Source organism: Chrysemys picta, chromosome 8 (assembly GCF_011386835.1).
Source record: "Chrysemys picta bellii isolate R12L10 chromosome 8, ASM1138683v2, whole genome shotgun sequence".
Taxonomy (NCBI): Eukaryota; Metazoa; Chordata; order Testudines; family Emydidae; genus Chrysemys; species Chrysemys picta.
In genome coordinates, this window is record NC_088798.1 from 56975761 (window position 1) to 56992319 (window position 16559).

Genomic DNA, 16559 nt, shown 5'->3' on the forward strand with positions numbered 1-16559 from the left:
AGCCTGGGGGGCTCTGCATTTTAATTTAATTTTAAATGAAGCTTCTTAAACATTTTAAGAACCTTATTTACTTTACACACAACAATCATTTAGTTCTATATTATAGACTTATAGAAAGAGACCTTCTAAAACGTTAAAATGTATTACTGGCATGCAAAACCTTAAATTAGAGTGAATAAATGAAGACTTGGCACACCACTTCTGAAAGGTTGCCGACCCCTGATTTAAACCCTCACCACATCCAGACAGGCAGAGAAATTGCAGGGCTAGAAGGGGCCCAGAACTGGCACCTGCCAGGATCTGTGCCTGCCTTCCCGCTCTCAGGCTGTGAAGAAATTCAGCCCAAATCTACTCACCTTGGTACCTCCACGGCCCCCATCACCGCCCAGCCACGAATGGACTTAGCCTAGGGGGGAGGGAAGTATTGGTCCCATTTGGCAGATGGGAGCTGGGGCACACCAAGATGAAGTGATTTCCCCAAGGCTATGCTGGGAGATGGTGGCAGAGCAGAGAACCAAACCCAGAACACCTGAGCCCCAGGCCTGTGCCTTAACCACTAGATAACCCTTCCTCCCCCGAGGAGGGGGACCGCCGGTGCTGCTTTGAGTGTGTGGGTGGGGGCAGGTGCTAGACAGAGCCCCCAGGAGGTGGGGAGCAGAGAGAGAGATGGGAAAAGGGACACGGGTGGGGAGTAAGGACTTAGAGAAGAAACAAGAGTGAGAGAAAGGGGCAGGGAGAGCGATAGGAAGGAAGAGGGGAAAGACTCCCCACTGCTTGTCCCTCCCATCTGCCTCCTTCCCACAGCCACCAGTGGCCCTCAGCTCCCAAACAGGCCCTAAGCAGGTGTGAGGCACTGAGCGAAGGACCCAGGTCCCCCTGCCCCCCATACCAACCAGAGCCAGCTCACCCTGCTTCCTGTGGTACCTCTGGGTCTCCCCTACTCCCACCTGAGCAAAGTGAAGATGTCAAGAAAAAAGGCTCCAAATCGGATTGACACCCACTGCCCCCCTTAATAAAGTTTATTATCAGCCGGTCTCTAATCCTTTTAAATCCCCCACAGCGGGGGAAGGACCGGGATTAGAGGAGGCCGGCGTAATCCCAATGAATTTGTTACAGGAGGATTTAGCCAGCGCCAGGGGAGCAGATGGCCCGGGACTAGCTCTGGAAAACAACCATTTTCCTTAATGATTTGTAACAAGGATAAAAGGGCAGGAGAAATGGGGCCAGCAGCTCTGCGGAGAGGTGGGGTGTGGGGAGAAGGGGGCCACAGTGCAAAGAAGAGGAGGCGACACAGGTTCATTCAATCCTTTAGAAAACAAACACTGCCTGCCCCAACCTCCACACTCAGCATCCCGGGCAGCAGCACACGCCCATCCCTGGAGGGAGGGTACTAATAGCGCCTGGTGACAGCAGTGCCCAGCGTGCCCATGGGGAGATGGGGAAAATGCTTTCTGGTGCGTCCTCACCCTACATCTAGGCTCCCCACACACACACACACCCCGTTTGGGGCAAGGGCATCTGATTGCCCTGACAGTGCCGCAGAGGAGTCCATACGCCAGGCAAAGCCTGCTCCCAGGTGCCCTTTGAAGCGAACTGGGCGCTGGTGAAAGGGGCCAGAGGCAGCCAGCCCGGGTGGAGAGAACTCCCTCTATTTCCCTCCACCACAGCTGCCAGAGCAGGGGCAAGCTTCCCCCACCCCACTAAGGTGCCTCACCACAACCCACAGGACCCACGCTAAGGTGGGTGGGTGGCTCAGGCCAGGAAGCCCCATCAGGATCTGGCCTGTGCTGACAGTGGTGACATGAATTGTCCACCAGAAGCTGAATGGAGCCCCACCAGCTCAACAGACACAGGGCCCTGAACAGCTGGCAACTGGGGGTGGCCCAGACAACCCCCTAAAGTAGAATCAAGCTGGCGACAGGTGAATGACTCCATAATCCATTAACAATCCTCTCCCCTTTCTCATTCCCTGCTCATCAAGGACCAAAGACACCTGCGTGCTCTCATATTCAGAAGAACCAACTGCAACAGTCAACCTACTGCTCCAATACCAGGCAGCACTCCGAGTACCTGAGAGCCAGGGAGACCAACTAGAAACGGACAGGTAAGGTGCCTGTGCTTGGTTCAGTGCTGCTGGGGTGCTAAGGGCTGGAGAGCAATGGACAATTGTGTGCCTCGGGCTAGTCTGCAGCCAACCAGGATGGAACTCTGAAAACAGCTGAGCCATCCTCTCTCTGCCAGGCCAGACTGAGTGATGCAATCTTCTGCTGGATTAAAACAAGGCAACAGAGAGCAAAAGGAAGGCTATTCCTGGCCCTTCCCAGGTGAAGTTGGTGCACAGGAGAAACAGGACTTTAAATCTCTTTGGGATGGAACATGGCAGAGGGGAGCAGAGCACAGGAGGGGTGGAGAATCAAAGGCTACGCTCCTTGTAAAAGGGTTGCTACTTTAGATGACAAATGATGCAATGTGGTACCTGGCTTTGAGCGAAGGCTTGCTGAGTCCTGAAGGATAGGGCAGGAAGGGCCAGAGGTGAAAGTAAGCCAGTCCGGTCCGGCGTACCAGCAAGAGCCGGTACGCCGTGCCGGACTGGACCGGCTTCTCCGGAGGTGATTTAAAGGACCCAGGGCTCCAGCCGCTGCGGGGAGCCCTAGGCCCTTTAAAGCGCCACCCGAGCCCCGCAGCGGCAGGGGTCCCATGGTGATTTAAAGGGCCTGGAGCTCTGCGACGGCCAGAGCCCCGGGCCCTTTAATTCACCCCTGAGTGATTTAAAGGCCGTGGGGCTCACAGCCGCAGCCCCAGGGCCTTTAAATCTTGAAGGCCCGCCTATTCCAGTTGAGGCCCCGCCCCACTCAGGATTCCAGGTACCGGTAAGTCCTTTAAGTTACTTTCACCCCTGGGAAGGCCCATGTACTGGAGGGTCCTGCACAGACAGAAGAGATGTAGAGATGTGCATGGATTTCTTTTGACAGAGGGGAGTCAGAAGTCTTTCCTCAGACCCCCTCCCCCCAAGCCAAGGTGGTGGTCAGTAGCACACAATGCACCATCAGATGTGCACTGGGGATGCAAAAAGAGGTGGTCACAGGGCCAGGAGGGGGCTAGTGGAAGGAGGCCAGGAACAGGAGGCACAAGGAGAGTTGAGGTGGAGAAGAGAAGAGTAAACAGGGCATGAAGGAAAAGCAGGCTGGTCCCTACCCCACTGAGCTCCTTGGCTGGCCACACTGGAGTCCAGCAGATGAGAGTCAAGCCCTGTGTTGCACTGTTCTGCATCACAGCAATTCAGACCCACACACTCAGCACACTTTAGACACATGTGATCCAACACAGCAGAATGTTTATTAGCAAAAATAATTTATTCCACTAACACAAGCATAGACACCACGTGCAGAGACCCCGGCTCCTTCTGGCGCAGCAGCCTGGCACCGGGAACAGAGCACAAACCAACCACCACTTTTAAAGTGAAGAAAATGAAACCAACCCAACCCTTTCATGACAATTAAAGATAAATGTTTCTCCTCCACCCATCCCGGAGCAGAGCGTCCTGCAGACCTCAGCCTGGGGGCGACACACTGAGCTAAAGGTCTGGGTTGAGACCGGCCAAGCAGGGAAGCCGCTCTGCCCCTTACAGCAGACTGGCTGAGACAGATAACGGTGCAGCACCCCTCCCCCCTCCCAAAGGAATCTGTTCTCTCCAGTGACACACAAAGACCCATGACGCCAGGCAACATGGAAGGGCATGTGTGACCCCATCATGTGATGTCAGAATTCCTTTGAGTGGCTATTTCCAACCCACAAACACCAGCTCATCAAGGACCAGGCATGCAGCAAGCTGCTCCAGATGCCAGGTCAGTTCAGATGATTGAGGGGTGCCCGTTAGTAGTTCTGAGTGGGCTAGCATAGCTTCTCACAGGCACAGCCCTGGGAGGCTCAGATACAGTCCAAACCCCCTCCAAAAACCAAAATCCAGCAGCCCAGCAAGTCAGTCCCTCAGCTCCAGCCTGTAGATGGCAAAAGGAAGTTAACTGAGTGAAAATCAGGGAGGAATCCACAGGTGATCTCAAAGCCAATGTTTTGTAGCTCAGGAGTCCAGATTTTTTTTAAAAGGCACATTCAGAAAAGAGCAAAGAACTCAGCTATCTCAGCCTGGGCTTTAGAAACATCCAGGCAGTCTTAGGTCAGATCCATCAGGACAGCGCAAGCCCACAGAAGGGAGACACAGGAGCCTCCCCACTCCCAAAAGCAGGCCCGGGTTACGCTGGACAAGGCAGAGAGGCTCTGGGCAGATGTTCTCAAGCACCAAGTGGGGGATGGGAAGAGTGATCATAGGTTGCTCCCCATCCCCAAATTCCAGAGCTGTCCCCGTTTCTAGGCACCGGTCCTGCCCATCCTCCTCCCCAGTTTTGGGATGCAAAAAGAAACAATAAAAAAAGGGGGAGATGATAAAAACCAGGTCAGGCTGACTGTTACCCATCATTGCTGTAGGAGCCCCTCCAGCGACGGTGTGAGTACAGATCCACCACTAGTATTTTTACAGCTGTCTGACCAGGGTTAGACACCACAGTGGCAGAAGCACAAGCAGCCAATCTACATTAGCTCTCCGGCTGGCAATGGAGCACAAAACCGTACCACAGACAAGGCCTTAGAGCTAACCCAGCAGGTCCCCTAGGGTAAGATTTGCAAAGGTGACCAGTGATTTCAGATGCTAAACTTGACATGCCTTGAAAGGAGCTGGATTTTCAGCCTATGACAGTAAGGCCCTTTCAAGGCCTCTCAAGCAGGCTGAACAAAATTCCTGGTAACTTTTGAAAAGCTTGGTCCTAACTTGTAACTAGTTGCATGCACCCTTTGAAGAAAGCCTACGGGTACCAGGAGCTACATTCAGAACAATCAACAAGAAATGCTCCTTCACCCAGTGTGCAGCCAGCCTCTGGATCTCACCAACCCAAAGGTCATTTGCACAGTGCTAGCAGACCTCACTCTAAACAATGCACAAACAAAAGGACAGGGGATAGGAGGCCACGAAGAATGGGGATAAGTTAAGCGACTCTTGCAATGCCATGATTTGCATTAGGATTCTCTTTCCTCAGCTCAACGGTGACTCCAGTACAATGGGTTTCATAGAAAGGTTGAACAAAGTAACAGCATCTGCAGGCCGGTGAGATGCACTAACGCTAGGGGTCAGAGATCGAATGCTCTGGGCTGACGATGCTCACTATACAAGGACATGGGAGGGAATATTCCCAGTACTGAACAAGCGCCCAGGTGCATCTGGGAAATTTGTGTCCAATTCTGGGTGCTTGGCTTGCAAGACCAAAACACAGCACCCGAATGCATGGCTGGGCACCCTAATGGAGGCACCCATGCTTGCATGCTGAAGCAGGTGGGAACAAAGTGGAGTAATGGAGCAGCACAGGACTTCCTGGTAGGTTCTATGGCTTTTTATTGTACCAGGGGAATTTGGCTCTAAGGCTGGCCCCACACACAGTGCCAAAAGGAAGAGTTCCAGTTTCTTCCCAGTTTCACAAACACTATAATATAAGGTGGGGGGAACTGGCAAAGCCCCCCATCTCCTCCCACTTCTATTTTTAAAGCATGAGGGTAGCAGCAAATCTGCCTGCAAGACTTTCAGAGAGGTGGCCCGTTGGCCTGAGCATGCCCCCAGCAGGTGAAACAGCACAGGCTGACACAGAACCCCGCCAGCACTAATGTCCCCCCCCCCGCATACACAGGAGAAGGCTGGGGACAGCCTCAACATGACAGGTCAAGGTGGCACAGAATAAGATGCTCCAGCAGAACGATCTGTGGTCAGACCAAGGGTCCGTGTCCTTTCCCACCCACCTCTGTGCTCATGTGTGCTCTGTGCTGCAGGGAGGCTGGATGTAACAGCTGTTCTGGGTTAACGCAGCGACTCCTCCCCTTGAGCCCTGAACTTCAGAAGCCAGATGCCGATTGGTGAGTCTGACCCCTGTGGCCATTTCTCTCTGTCTCTCTCACAAATGCGGAGCCAGCATAGAAAGAACCCAAGAGTGTGGAGCAGGTGGTATTTCAAGACAGGATTGAGATGCATTAGGATAAGGAGCGCAGTGGCTCATGACACAAATAGTACATGGAGGTGGGGGGAGCGTTACAGGTCAGGATTACGGTGAACTGGCTTAGCTCTGGCTACACAGCTTCCTCAGCACCTGTCTATGTTATGTGTATCTCCAGCCAGTGGCACCGCAGTCCCTTATTTGTGGGGGGTGTCACATACACCCTGAGCATAGTGCGAGAGCGCCTTGGGTTGAGTGGGTTAGTGATCCTGGCCTACAAGAGTGAAGGAATCATCTGGCAAAGAGAAAGTTCTGCACCCTCTGGGGCAGCCTGGGCGCTTTGGGCTGGATTTACCTTCACTGCGGTGCAGCAGGAAACAGACCAGAAAGGAGACCACCCAATCCTTACCAGTGGCTGAGCTACTGTAAACAGGGAGGCAGCTAGAACTCCCCACACCTCTCCCAGTTCACTCCATTCTCCAGCCCCCCACCCTGACCCGACAGCGACTCCGCTAGAAGTCTCTGAGGAGCTCGGGTGGCTTGGTAAGGCTCTTTGATCCCTGAAGAACACCCTGTCATATCTGTCTGCTGGGTGGCCCCATGTCCGTGTGGCCAGCGGTGAGAAGATCCAGAAGCCGTCCAGCTGCACCCACTGCCTTAGCAACCCTGACGGAGAAAGTCAGATGTTTCTCCGGCCACAGACCCCCAGAAGGAATCATTAGCACTTGACCTACACCATCACCCCCCCCCCCCCTGCTCCCCTTCCCCGCCTCATGCCGTGGGGAAGCTGGGGCGGCCCTTGCGGTGCCTCGTGCGCATGCGGAAGAAGGTGTACATGCCCAACAGGCACATGGAGGAGAGGAAGTACAGGATGATGCACAGGCTGACGTCCAGACGGGAGAAGCCCACTCCCAGCATGCGGAACCAATGGCTCCTCCTCAGGGTGTCCCCTTCGTCCTCCTCCAGGGCCCCGATGAGCTGCTTGGAGCCCAGCCCCCGCCGCCTCAGGCGCTCCCAGACCGCAGCATAGTCAAAGGCCTGGTGGCTGTCGTCCGCCAGCAGCAGCGGGATGGTGTCCCTCTTGCTCAGCCGCCGCCCCTTGTTGGCCGCAGCCTTCAGGGCTTTGCTCTTGTAGTGTAGCTCGCTGAAGGAGTCCAGGTCCACAATGTCCTCCTCCAGCTCCTGCATCTTGGGGTTCATCCGGACTATGCTTGGCTTCCGTGGCCCCGAAAAGCCTCGTCTCTCCGAGCCACCCACCTCCATTCCCAGCCCTGCACCCTCCAATTTCCCTGGTCTCCTTTCTTCCCCTTCCCCATTCCCTCCTTTCTCTTCCCCCTCCTCTTCCCCTTCCCCATTCCCTCCTTTCTCTTCCCCCTCCTCTTCCCCTTCCCCATTTCCTCCTTTCTCTTCCCCCTCGTCTTCCCCTTCCCCATTCCCTCCTTTTTCTTCCCCCTCCTCCCCTCTCCCATTCTCTCCCTCCTCCCCTCTCCCATTCTCTCCCTCCTCCCCTCTCCCATTCTCTCCTCTCTCTTCCTCCTTGTCGTGGTCCTCCTCTCCTCTCTCTTCCCCCTCACCCATGGCCCACTCTCCAGCTCCCTCCTTTGCCTCCCGGCTGCGCCTGACCACCAGAGCCGTCTCGGGCTCCGTGTAATTTAAGAAGATGTTGATCGGGGAAAAGTAGGCCTTGAGGAACTGCAGCACGGCTGCCTCGTCCCACACTTGGCGCCTTTTGACCACACTGTGACATGGACGGCACAGTTCCGGGGGAGGCCACTGCAGCTTGGGGAATTGGGGGTCCTCTGTCTCGGTACCTGGATAAATCAGATGGAACAAAGGCCTCAGACACAGTCCCACCAGGGGCTCCAGCAGCAGGACGGTCCCAGTACAATAACCACAGCATTTAACATCCACCCCATAAGCCCTGAAGGAAAGGGAGTAGCCTCTGTGCCTTATGGATCTTACAGACACACCCCAAACCTGCCCAAAGCCCTCCAGCCGTAGCCGGCTGTCCCCTTGCTAGCGTGAGACTCCCAGCAGGGGGCACAGTTCCAGTGGGATTCGCACATCGCCCTGACTGGGAGGTCACGCACAACTTGCCTGCAGGAGCAGCTCCACTTGCTCATGTGCCCTTCAGCCACCCTGAGGGGCAGGGAACGGGCATGCAAGAACCCCCAGCCTACCCTAGTGCCAAGAACAGGCTCTTGTAGCCAAGAGCTGCAGCCCCTTGAGACTTGGGAGTCTCCTCCCTGCCCCCCAAATGACCGATCGGAGCAGGAACCGTCACCCCACAATTGGACGAATGCCGGTAGGTTCCCCCAGGCTTCAGTGGGCTCTGCCTTCTCTCTGCCAGAGTTCCTGGGTGTCAGCCTGGGCCACATCCTTGGGCCATGGGCGTTCCAGGGGAATGCTGTGAGCTGGGGTGGAGGGTGCTATGCCCCCCACCGGGGGAGGCTGCACTGACAAGCAGGAAATCATTCCCCCCTTCCTTCCCCTGCCTGGCCACTCTTGCTCCCAGCTGCCAGCTGCTTTTGTCCCAACTCCCCCTGAACTGGGCTCTAGAGGCTTGTGTGCGAAGGGGGAGGGGCAGCGTCTGCACGCGAATGGAGCATTTGGAGAATCGTCTAGTCTCGGGAGGAGGGTCCTTCCAGGGCACGTGGCAGCTTTTAAAGCCCCCTGCGGGAAGCCGGATAAGATTTAACTGCCTCTCTGGGGCGGTCTCTGGCTCAGCACCACCAGCTGCCTGTTCCCTTCACCTTGGGGGTCTGCGATCCCTCCCCACGGCCTTCCGCCAGCCCCCTGCCAGGCTGCAGAGTTAACCTTTGTGACTGCTTTCAAAGAAGAAATGAATGGACAAAGCCGGCCTGCGGCATGCAGGCAAAGCGCTCTCGCAGCTCCCTGTGCCCCAGGCTTCCCCCTTCAGCCCGGCTCCCCCTGCAGTTATCAGTCTGCGAGGAGAGACACCCCTTCACTGCACAGCAGTGGCAGGGCAGGCACAGCGTTACTGGGGAGCTGAGTCAGCCCAGCCTGTGCTTTACAAGCCAAGGCACCAGCCGGCCCACGAGGTTCATCACAAATTCCAACCCCACTGCAGTCAGCTGTCCCCATGACCCTGTCCCCCATCCCTCCCCAGATACGGCCAGAGGGTCTGGACTCCCTGCACTGGGGGCTAACTTCTCCCTCAGGAGCCTCTCACCCCATCTTCCTCGACCAATGCTAGCCTCACCAGCAGGACACACCTCCCCTTACCTGCCAGCCGAGCGTTGACCCGGTTGTGTCTTGACCAAAGCCAGAGGGCTGCCTCGTCCACGCTTCTCACTTTGTCCATGGACTCCGCTGCCATGCCCTCAAAGTGCTGTGCGCACTCCCGGCAGCCAAAGAAGGACTGGATGTAGCCGCGCATAGCGCCAAGGACCTCGAGCGGGCCTGGAGGGAGAGGCAAGACAGCTCAGTCGGCGCAGCACGCTCGGCTGGGGAAACCCTGGCAACTCAGAGCAGCACTGTGCCCGGTGGCTTCCCTGCCATCCACGCTGCCCAGAGGAACCCAGGCTCTTTGCAGAGTGCTAGCAATTCGAGGCCGGGTGGGTTCACAGGACCAGGCAGCTCAGGATCACAGCGCCACGGAGCAGGTGGCTTCAGCTACACTGAGAGGGCTGTGTGGGGCCCAGCACGGGGCTTCCAGTGGCGTGTGAAACGTTTCGAGCATTCAGCCCCACCTGCACTGGGAGGCGCTGGCACGGCACCATGGGACACCCCGGCACCATGAACCAGGCTGGGCCAGGGGATCTTGAGGGAAACCAGCAGAGACGCCAAAGGCTGGCTCTGCAGTCGGGCTTGTATGTCCTGTTTAAGACACAACCCCTATGACCCAGCAGGCCCTGGGGCTAGCGTTCAGCTGTCACTAGAGAGCCACACTACAGAAGAGCTAGATACTATTATTGCTAGCTGTGATCTGTCCCTCCCTGAGCCAGAGGGGCTGGCTGAGCAGAGACAGCAGCACATTTGGCCTTGTGGCAGGAGGGAGCGCCGTGCACAGCTGACTGATGAGATGATGCTAAGATTCCACATGGGAGCGCAGCTCCCTTGGCGGGCTGGGAAGCTCAGCGCTCTGACCCAGACTTGGGAGAAGTGGCAGCCAACCACCTGACATGAGAGCTGCAGAACGCTCACGCTGGGGGATCCAGGAAGCCACAAGATACAGGCTTTAGATACAGGTGCTAGGCATGCAAGGTGGGATGAGAGGAGATTGGGCCATTACAATGGGCTACCTAGTGTGGGGCTTACCGACTCCCTGGCTATGGGGATGGCCGGAAGGGCTTTCCAACCAGGGACTGCAACCCTTCTAAAACCCCAGGACTGCCTTCAGCTTTCTGGCTTGAGTCTACCTACCCCCTCCCCATCGCATTTCCCATGGAGCAGCAGCTCCCAGAAATTCCCGAGCTATGGCTAAGGGGAGCTATCACGGTGCTTCCCATACCCCTTTCTCTATGGCCAAGGGCTAGATCATCCGGCACGTTCAGAGTGGGACGTGCACAGGGTCGCGTGTTTACCTGTGCCCAGCCTGCGGTGTCTAGTCGCCTGCACTGTCAGGAGGTGGAAGAGGGTCCAGAGGGAGCAGGGGTAGCCTCGGAAATGAGGTTCGCTTCCTTGGCAACCCACCCACGTCACGTTGTTCGACAGCACTGCCGGGGCTTGACCCTGATGGGGAGAGAGACAGGCAGACAGAGTAACAACCTCAGGGCTAATGCGGTGGGCAGGGGAGGGAGAGCAGACGAGGACTGAGAGAAAAGGACAGGGGAAGGCAGACGTGTGCACACACTGCAGGGCTAAAGGGAAATCATCTCTATGCGACCCACCTCTTTTCTGTTGGTCAAGACCAGCTCCAAGGCACTGTAGGGAATCCTTGATTCTCTCACGTTTCTCAGCCACCTGTCCACAGAGTGCAGGAAGTTCCGGACAAAGGGGCGGCCAGGAAAATACTACAGCAAGAACAGAGCGAGGAGGAAATACGTTTAACGACAAAAGCCTTGCTACCCATTATGGTCGACATGAACCCAGGCATGGGAGAGATTCCTGCTTTGATTCCAGGGGACATTTTGAGACCTTTACTGAGCATGATGGCTAATAGGACACAAATCATCCTACAGTGATAAAGTCAGGATCTTAGCAATACTATCATGTCCCCATATGCCCTTTGCTAGCCTCTCTCAGGTGGGAAACAGGGTGAGACCCTGATTGTGAGAAACTCTCGGCGACTGCAATGCCAGCCTCTCCCAGCAGGAGTCGCTGCAGAGAATGGTGCAGGAGCACTGGCTGTGGGGAGCTCACAGCTACACGTGTCTCAGGCTGTCCAGCTTGGTATGAAGCCTTCCCCCAGCGATCCAAGCAGCCAGCACTGGGAAGCCCTTTCATTTATATTCAAGCTGCCACTATTGTGAACAAGTCAGCCCTGTGGGCCAACAGCCAAGATCCAAATCTCAATCGTAACTCCAAATAGTCTCCGAGGAACACGAAAAGCTACTTTGACAATAAGTCAACACAAATCCGATTAGTATCAGCACTTTAAAACCGCAAGCGCTCCAGGGAGGGGAGGAGCGAGTGACTGGGGCGAGGGGGGGAGACCCACCTCAGGGACAAACACAAAGAGAGGAGACAGTGTAGGTGGGTAAAACCAGGAGGCGGGGACCCAGGAAAGTGTGGGGGGAATGAAAGCAAAAGGGTCTAGCCTCCATGGATACCCCGTTATGCTAGACAATAAACAAACACAGGGAACTGACATTTCTGCTGGGGATCCCTCCCTCACTCCTCCAAATTTCCTTTCAAAGGCTCCCATGGGATACTGGAGATTTGGGGTGAGGTTTAGCAGGTGACCTGTTCTAAAATAAATGCTTCTCTCCCCGCAGGCCTACACGTCTCTGGGAAATGCGCTAGATTTAAGGATCAGAGTTTGGACATGCAGAGAAGGCAAATTCCCTGCAACTGTCAGGAATGTGGGAATCCTGGTGACATTGCTCCGTCTAGTGGCCTAAATCTGAAACATCTTGCACTGAGCACAAAACGGTTTCCTCTAGACTATGGTACACACTCAACCACCAGACTGAGGAGGCAGAAGCGGGAGAGGTTGCAAGAGAATCATTCCCCTCCCCATCTATACCTCCACACACACCCATTCCCCTTCCCCCCCACCCACACCCCATTCCATCCACACACGCCCCATTCCCCTTCCCATCCACTCACTCACACTCCATTCACCTCCCCATCCATACCCACATCCCATTTCATCCATCCACACACAAACCCACCCCCCATTCCCCTCCACACCCACCCACCCCCCAATCCCCTTCCCATCCACCCACCCACACTCCATTCACCTCCCCATCCATACCCACATCCCATTTCATCCATCCACACACAAACCCACCCCCCATTCCCCTCCACACCCACCCACCCCCCATTCCCCTTCCCATCCACCCACACACACTCCATTCACCTCTCCATCCATACCCACATCCCATTTCATTCATCCACACACAAACCCACCCCCCATTCCCCTCCACACCCACCCCCCATTCCCCTTCCCATCCACCCACCCACACTCCATTCACCTCCCCATCCACACCCACATCCCATTCCATTCACACACACCCATTCCCCTCTGCACCCCCATGCCCCTCCCCATCTATACCCACACACTCACTCTCTTCTGTTCCCCTCCCCACCCACACCCCATTCCCCTCCCCATCTATACTCCCACACACACACCCCATTCCCCTCCCCATCTACATCCCCCCCCCAACATCTCTGAGCTTTGCAGGGAGGGAGGGAGCTTGGTTGGTGAACTGGGTTCCTTGTGCTATTTCGGTCTTGGGCTCTCTGTTCCCTGCATCTGAACAGCTTTGTCTCCTAATCTGGAGCTGCCATTACTACAGTTGTCTGACACCAAACACATTTCACAGTATAGACTGGTCCCCTGAAGGTTCCAGAGCCTGGGGGCTGATGTAGCAACCTCCCCCCCCCACCCCCCCCACACACACAGCCGCCCTTCAGCTGTCTGAGGATCGAACACAGCCTGCACTCTCCTGGGGGATTGTATTTTGAAGGGGAAGGTGGCAGGGTGGGGTATTCATTTAATGAAATCTTCCATGCTCAAGAAAGTGAGAGAGATTGAGAGCATTAGCTAAAGCCAGGCCGCAAGCAAGCTAGGTGTTAAGCAGGCTTCAGCACAGCCATGCCAAAGCACCTCAAGCCTGACTCACACGGCCACTGGCTATTCTAGTCCTGCCCTCCTCACACACTCCTTCCAACGCACCTCAGTCCTACCCTGCACCATCCCTGCTAGTCTTAGTCCTGGTCCCTTCACAGGCACAGCCGGCCAGTTTTGTTAATCATGCAGCAGTTGGGCAATTAGGGAAAAAGTAATAAAGGTCTAAGCTGAGAACCCAAAACTCATTGCACTAGTGACCCACATTTAGATGAATAAGTTTTAAAGCAAGAAGGGACCATTACAACCATTTATCTGACCTCCTGCATAGTGCTGGCCACAGAACCACACCCAGTAACCTCTGCATCAAGCCCGTAACTAGAGCATCTCCTTTAGAAACACATCCAGTCTTGATTTAAAGGCTTCAAGTGATAGAGAATCTACCCTGTTCCCAGATAAGCTGTTCCAATGGTGAATCATCTTAAATTTGTCTGAATGTGTCTAGTTTCTGACCACTGGATCTCGTCAGGCCTTTTTCTGCTCCATTAAAGAACCCTCTATGATCAGAAATGTCTTCCTCACATAGGCACTGACTCCGGGGCTGGAGCACCCATGGGAAAAAAATGGTGGGTGCTGAGCACTCAGCGGCAGCCCCACTACCAGAACCTCCCCCCAGTGCCTCCTGCCCGCCAGGGGAGCCCCGCCAATCAATGCTTCCCCCTCCCTCCCAGTGCCTACCACGGATCAGCTGTTTCGTGGCATCAGGAAGCACTGTGGGGAGGAGCGAGGGCGCACCACGCTCGGGGGAGGAACTGGGCGGGGAAGGGGCGGGAAGAGGGGGGGCAGGGGTGGAAAGAAGCAGGACGGAGATGGGGCCTTGGGCGGAGCCAGGGGGAAGCACCCCCCAGCAGATTAGAAACTCAGCACCTATGCTTTCTCATCTTTTAGACCAGGGGAAGGCAAACTATGGCCCGCGGGCCGTATCCGGCCCATCAGGGCTTTCAATCTGGCCCGCAGGATTGCCAGCCCCGTGGTGCAGCAGGGCTAAGGCAGGCTCCCTGCTTGCCCTGGAAGCAGCCGGCACCACGTCCCTGTGGCCTGGGGGGGGGGGGGGGGGGGGGGAAGGAGAGGACGAGGACAGAGGGCTCCGTGTGCTGCCATCGCCTGCAGGCACCCCCCCCCCCACAGCTCCCATTGGCTGGGAACAGGGAACTGCAGCCAATGGGAGCTTCGGGGGTGGTACCCGCAGGCGAGGGCAGCATGCAGCAGCATAGCCTGCCCTACCCCGCCCTCAGGAGCCACTACCAGACATGCCTGCCACTTCCGGGAGCGGTGCAGGGCCAGGGCAGGCAGGGAGCCTGCCTTAGCAACGCTGTGTGCCACTGCCACCCTAGAGCCTCTTGAGGTAAGCGACGCCGGGCCGGAGCCCGCACCCCAAGCCCCTCCTGCACCCCACACCCCCTTCTGCACCCCAACCCCCTTGCTGCACCCCTCTGCTCCTCAACCCTCTACCCTGAGCCCCCTCCTGCACCCAACCGCCTGCCCCAGCCCTACATTCACGGCCCTTCCTTCAGTTTCCCCCCCAGATGTGGCCCTCGGGCCAAAAATTTGCCCACCCCTGTTTTAGACCATGATCAAGTCACCTCTCATGGAGAAACTAAACAGACTGAGCTTCTTACATCTCTCACTATAAGGCACGTCTTCTAGACCCTGAATTATTCTGGCAACTATTTTCAGAACCCTTTCCAGTTTTTTAAATCAAACCCAAGTTTCCAAAGGAAACGGGCTCGTGTGCAAGAGGTCCTTAAAGGTCCCTTGCTATCACAATCGCATTGCATCCTGCGTGAGGAGAGTTCTTTCATCCTGTGAAAGAGGATTTCCAAAGGTAAGTTCTGGAGGGTCATATAGGAGACAATATATGGCCGCCAAGCCACATATCTGCCATAGCAAAGCAGAGGTGCCCATGACATTTCAAAGCTGCTCACTGCAGAGGGCATTGCTGTGAGTGTACTTACCGGTGTAGCCAATGCAGATGCTTAAGGTAGGGGTGGGAGCAGGAGGAAAGAAGTTGCATCAAGGGGAGGTGGGGGAGGGGAGAGAACCAGCCACGGTGGTGCCATCTTGCAGGAGGTTCAGGGGGAAGTGGCTATGGTGAATGGCTGAGCACGGGTGGGCGGGGTTTCAAAAGGCATGGCTCATGTCCAGGCTCGAGGCGATTGGTCACGTCACCAGTGAAGGTTTGGGAAGGGCACATATAATTTTCATGCCCAGCCCAGGGGACGATGCAATTCCAATTTCCCATTTATCTAAACAAAGGCTCTGTATTCACAATCAGAGCTCGAGCTGAGTTAGGGACTAGGGCCAAGCAGCCAGAACCGAGGGGGTTAGAGGCCGGCTGAGGCAGAGCAGCGCTCGAGCCATCCAGGGTGTCGTCACAAGGGCTGCTATGCAGGCCGGAATGTGGGGTGTGCAAACAGTGTGGAGACGGGTTTCTCTGGAGACCTGTTCAAGCAGAGCGCATGAGGAGATATGCCCAGCTTCGTTCGCTACAGGATTCAATTACCAGCCTGCCCCTCCTCTAATCCAACTGAAGGGGAGGCCCAGTGACTGCCATGGTGTCAAGTGAGGCCCCAGCAAAGGCCCTGCGTCCGCTCTCAGCATGAGGGGGCTACAGACGGGACAGGCCTTGCCTGGCTGATGACTCCTTAGCGCTCACCTTAGCCAACACTGCCACAAAGTCCTTCAGGGCCCTCACCCGCTCTCCCGTTAGGACAGAGAACCGGGCCACCTCTACCCGCAGGGCATAGTGCAGCGCGGACTCCAGGTCAGCCATGTACACCTTTGAGCTGGAGAGCGGAGGAGAAAAACAGGGCGTTAACAACCGGCTGAGCCTGCCTGCAGAAAGGGGGTCCTTGGCCCCTGCTCCAGTGAGGGACCTCAACTGTATCCCCCAAGGATCCGCCTGGGAGGAGGAGACCCCTCATTACAGCTGCGAGTCCTGGCCCCTTCTCCCGCGAGAGGATGTCAGAATTCAGTCATGACCCACAGTCTGGCTTCACCCTGAGAGAGGCCAAGGTTAGTTCAGCCTCCAGCTTCATTCAGCCCCTGCAGTGCCCTCACTAGCAGCATGGCACTCACCCCCATGGGGCTAGGGTCAAAGGGGCCTGCTCTCTTTATGTTGCAGCAGCAGAGGAATAACAATGGTTGTGTTTTACAGCCGCTCCTCACCCCCACCATATCACAGCAAAACCAACAGCCAAGGGACTGCCAATCCACAGCTAAAGCAAAGGAGGGACGGTGGGCAGATAGAAACTGGGTGGGTGGAAGGGAAT

At 56.0% G+C, this 16559-nt stretch overlaps 1 protein-coding gene across 1 annotated transcript in view; it reads right to left on the reverse strand.

The window, feature by feature from the left end:
- Positions 1-3317: 3317 nt before the first annotated feature.
- Positions 3318-16559, reverse strand: part of QSOX1 (quiescin sulfhydryl oxidase 1) — a 37858-nt gene continuing 24616 nt past the window's right edge. Inside the window, exons 8-12 of the mRNA XM_065554525.1 lie at positions 15944-16073; positions 10883-11005; positions 10577-10724; positions 9276-9452; positions 3318-7840 (exon numbers count right to left, since the gene is read on the reverse strand). Of these exons, the coding sequence (XP_065410597.1) occupies positions 6801-7840; positions 9276-9452; positions 10577-10724; positions 10883-11005; positions 15944-16073 (1618 nt within the window). The 3' untranslated portion in view covers positions 3318-6800. The remainder of the gene's footprint in view (positions 7841-9275; positions 9453-10576; positions 10725-10882; positions 11006-15943; positions 16074-16559) is intronic.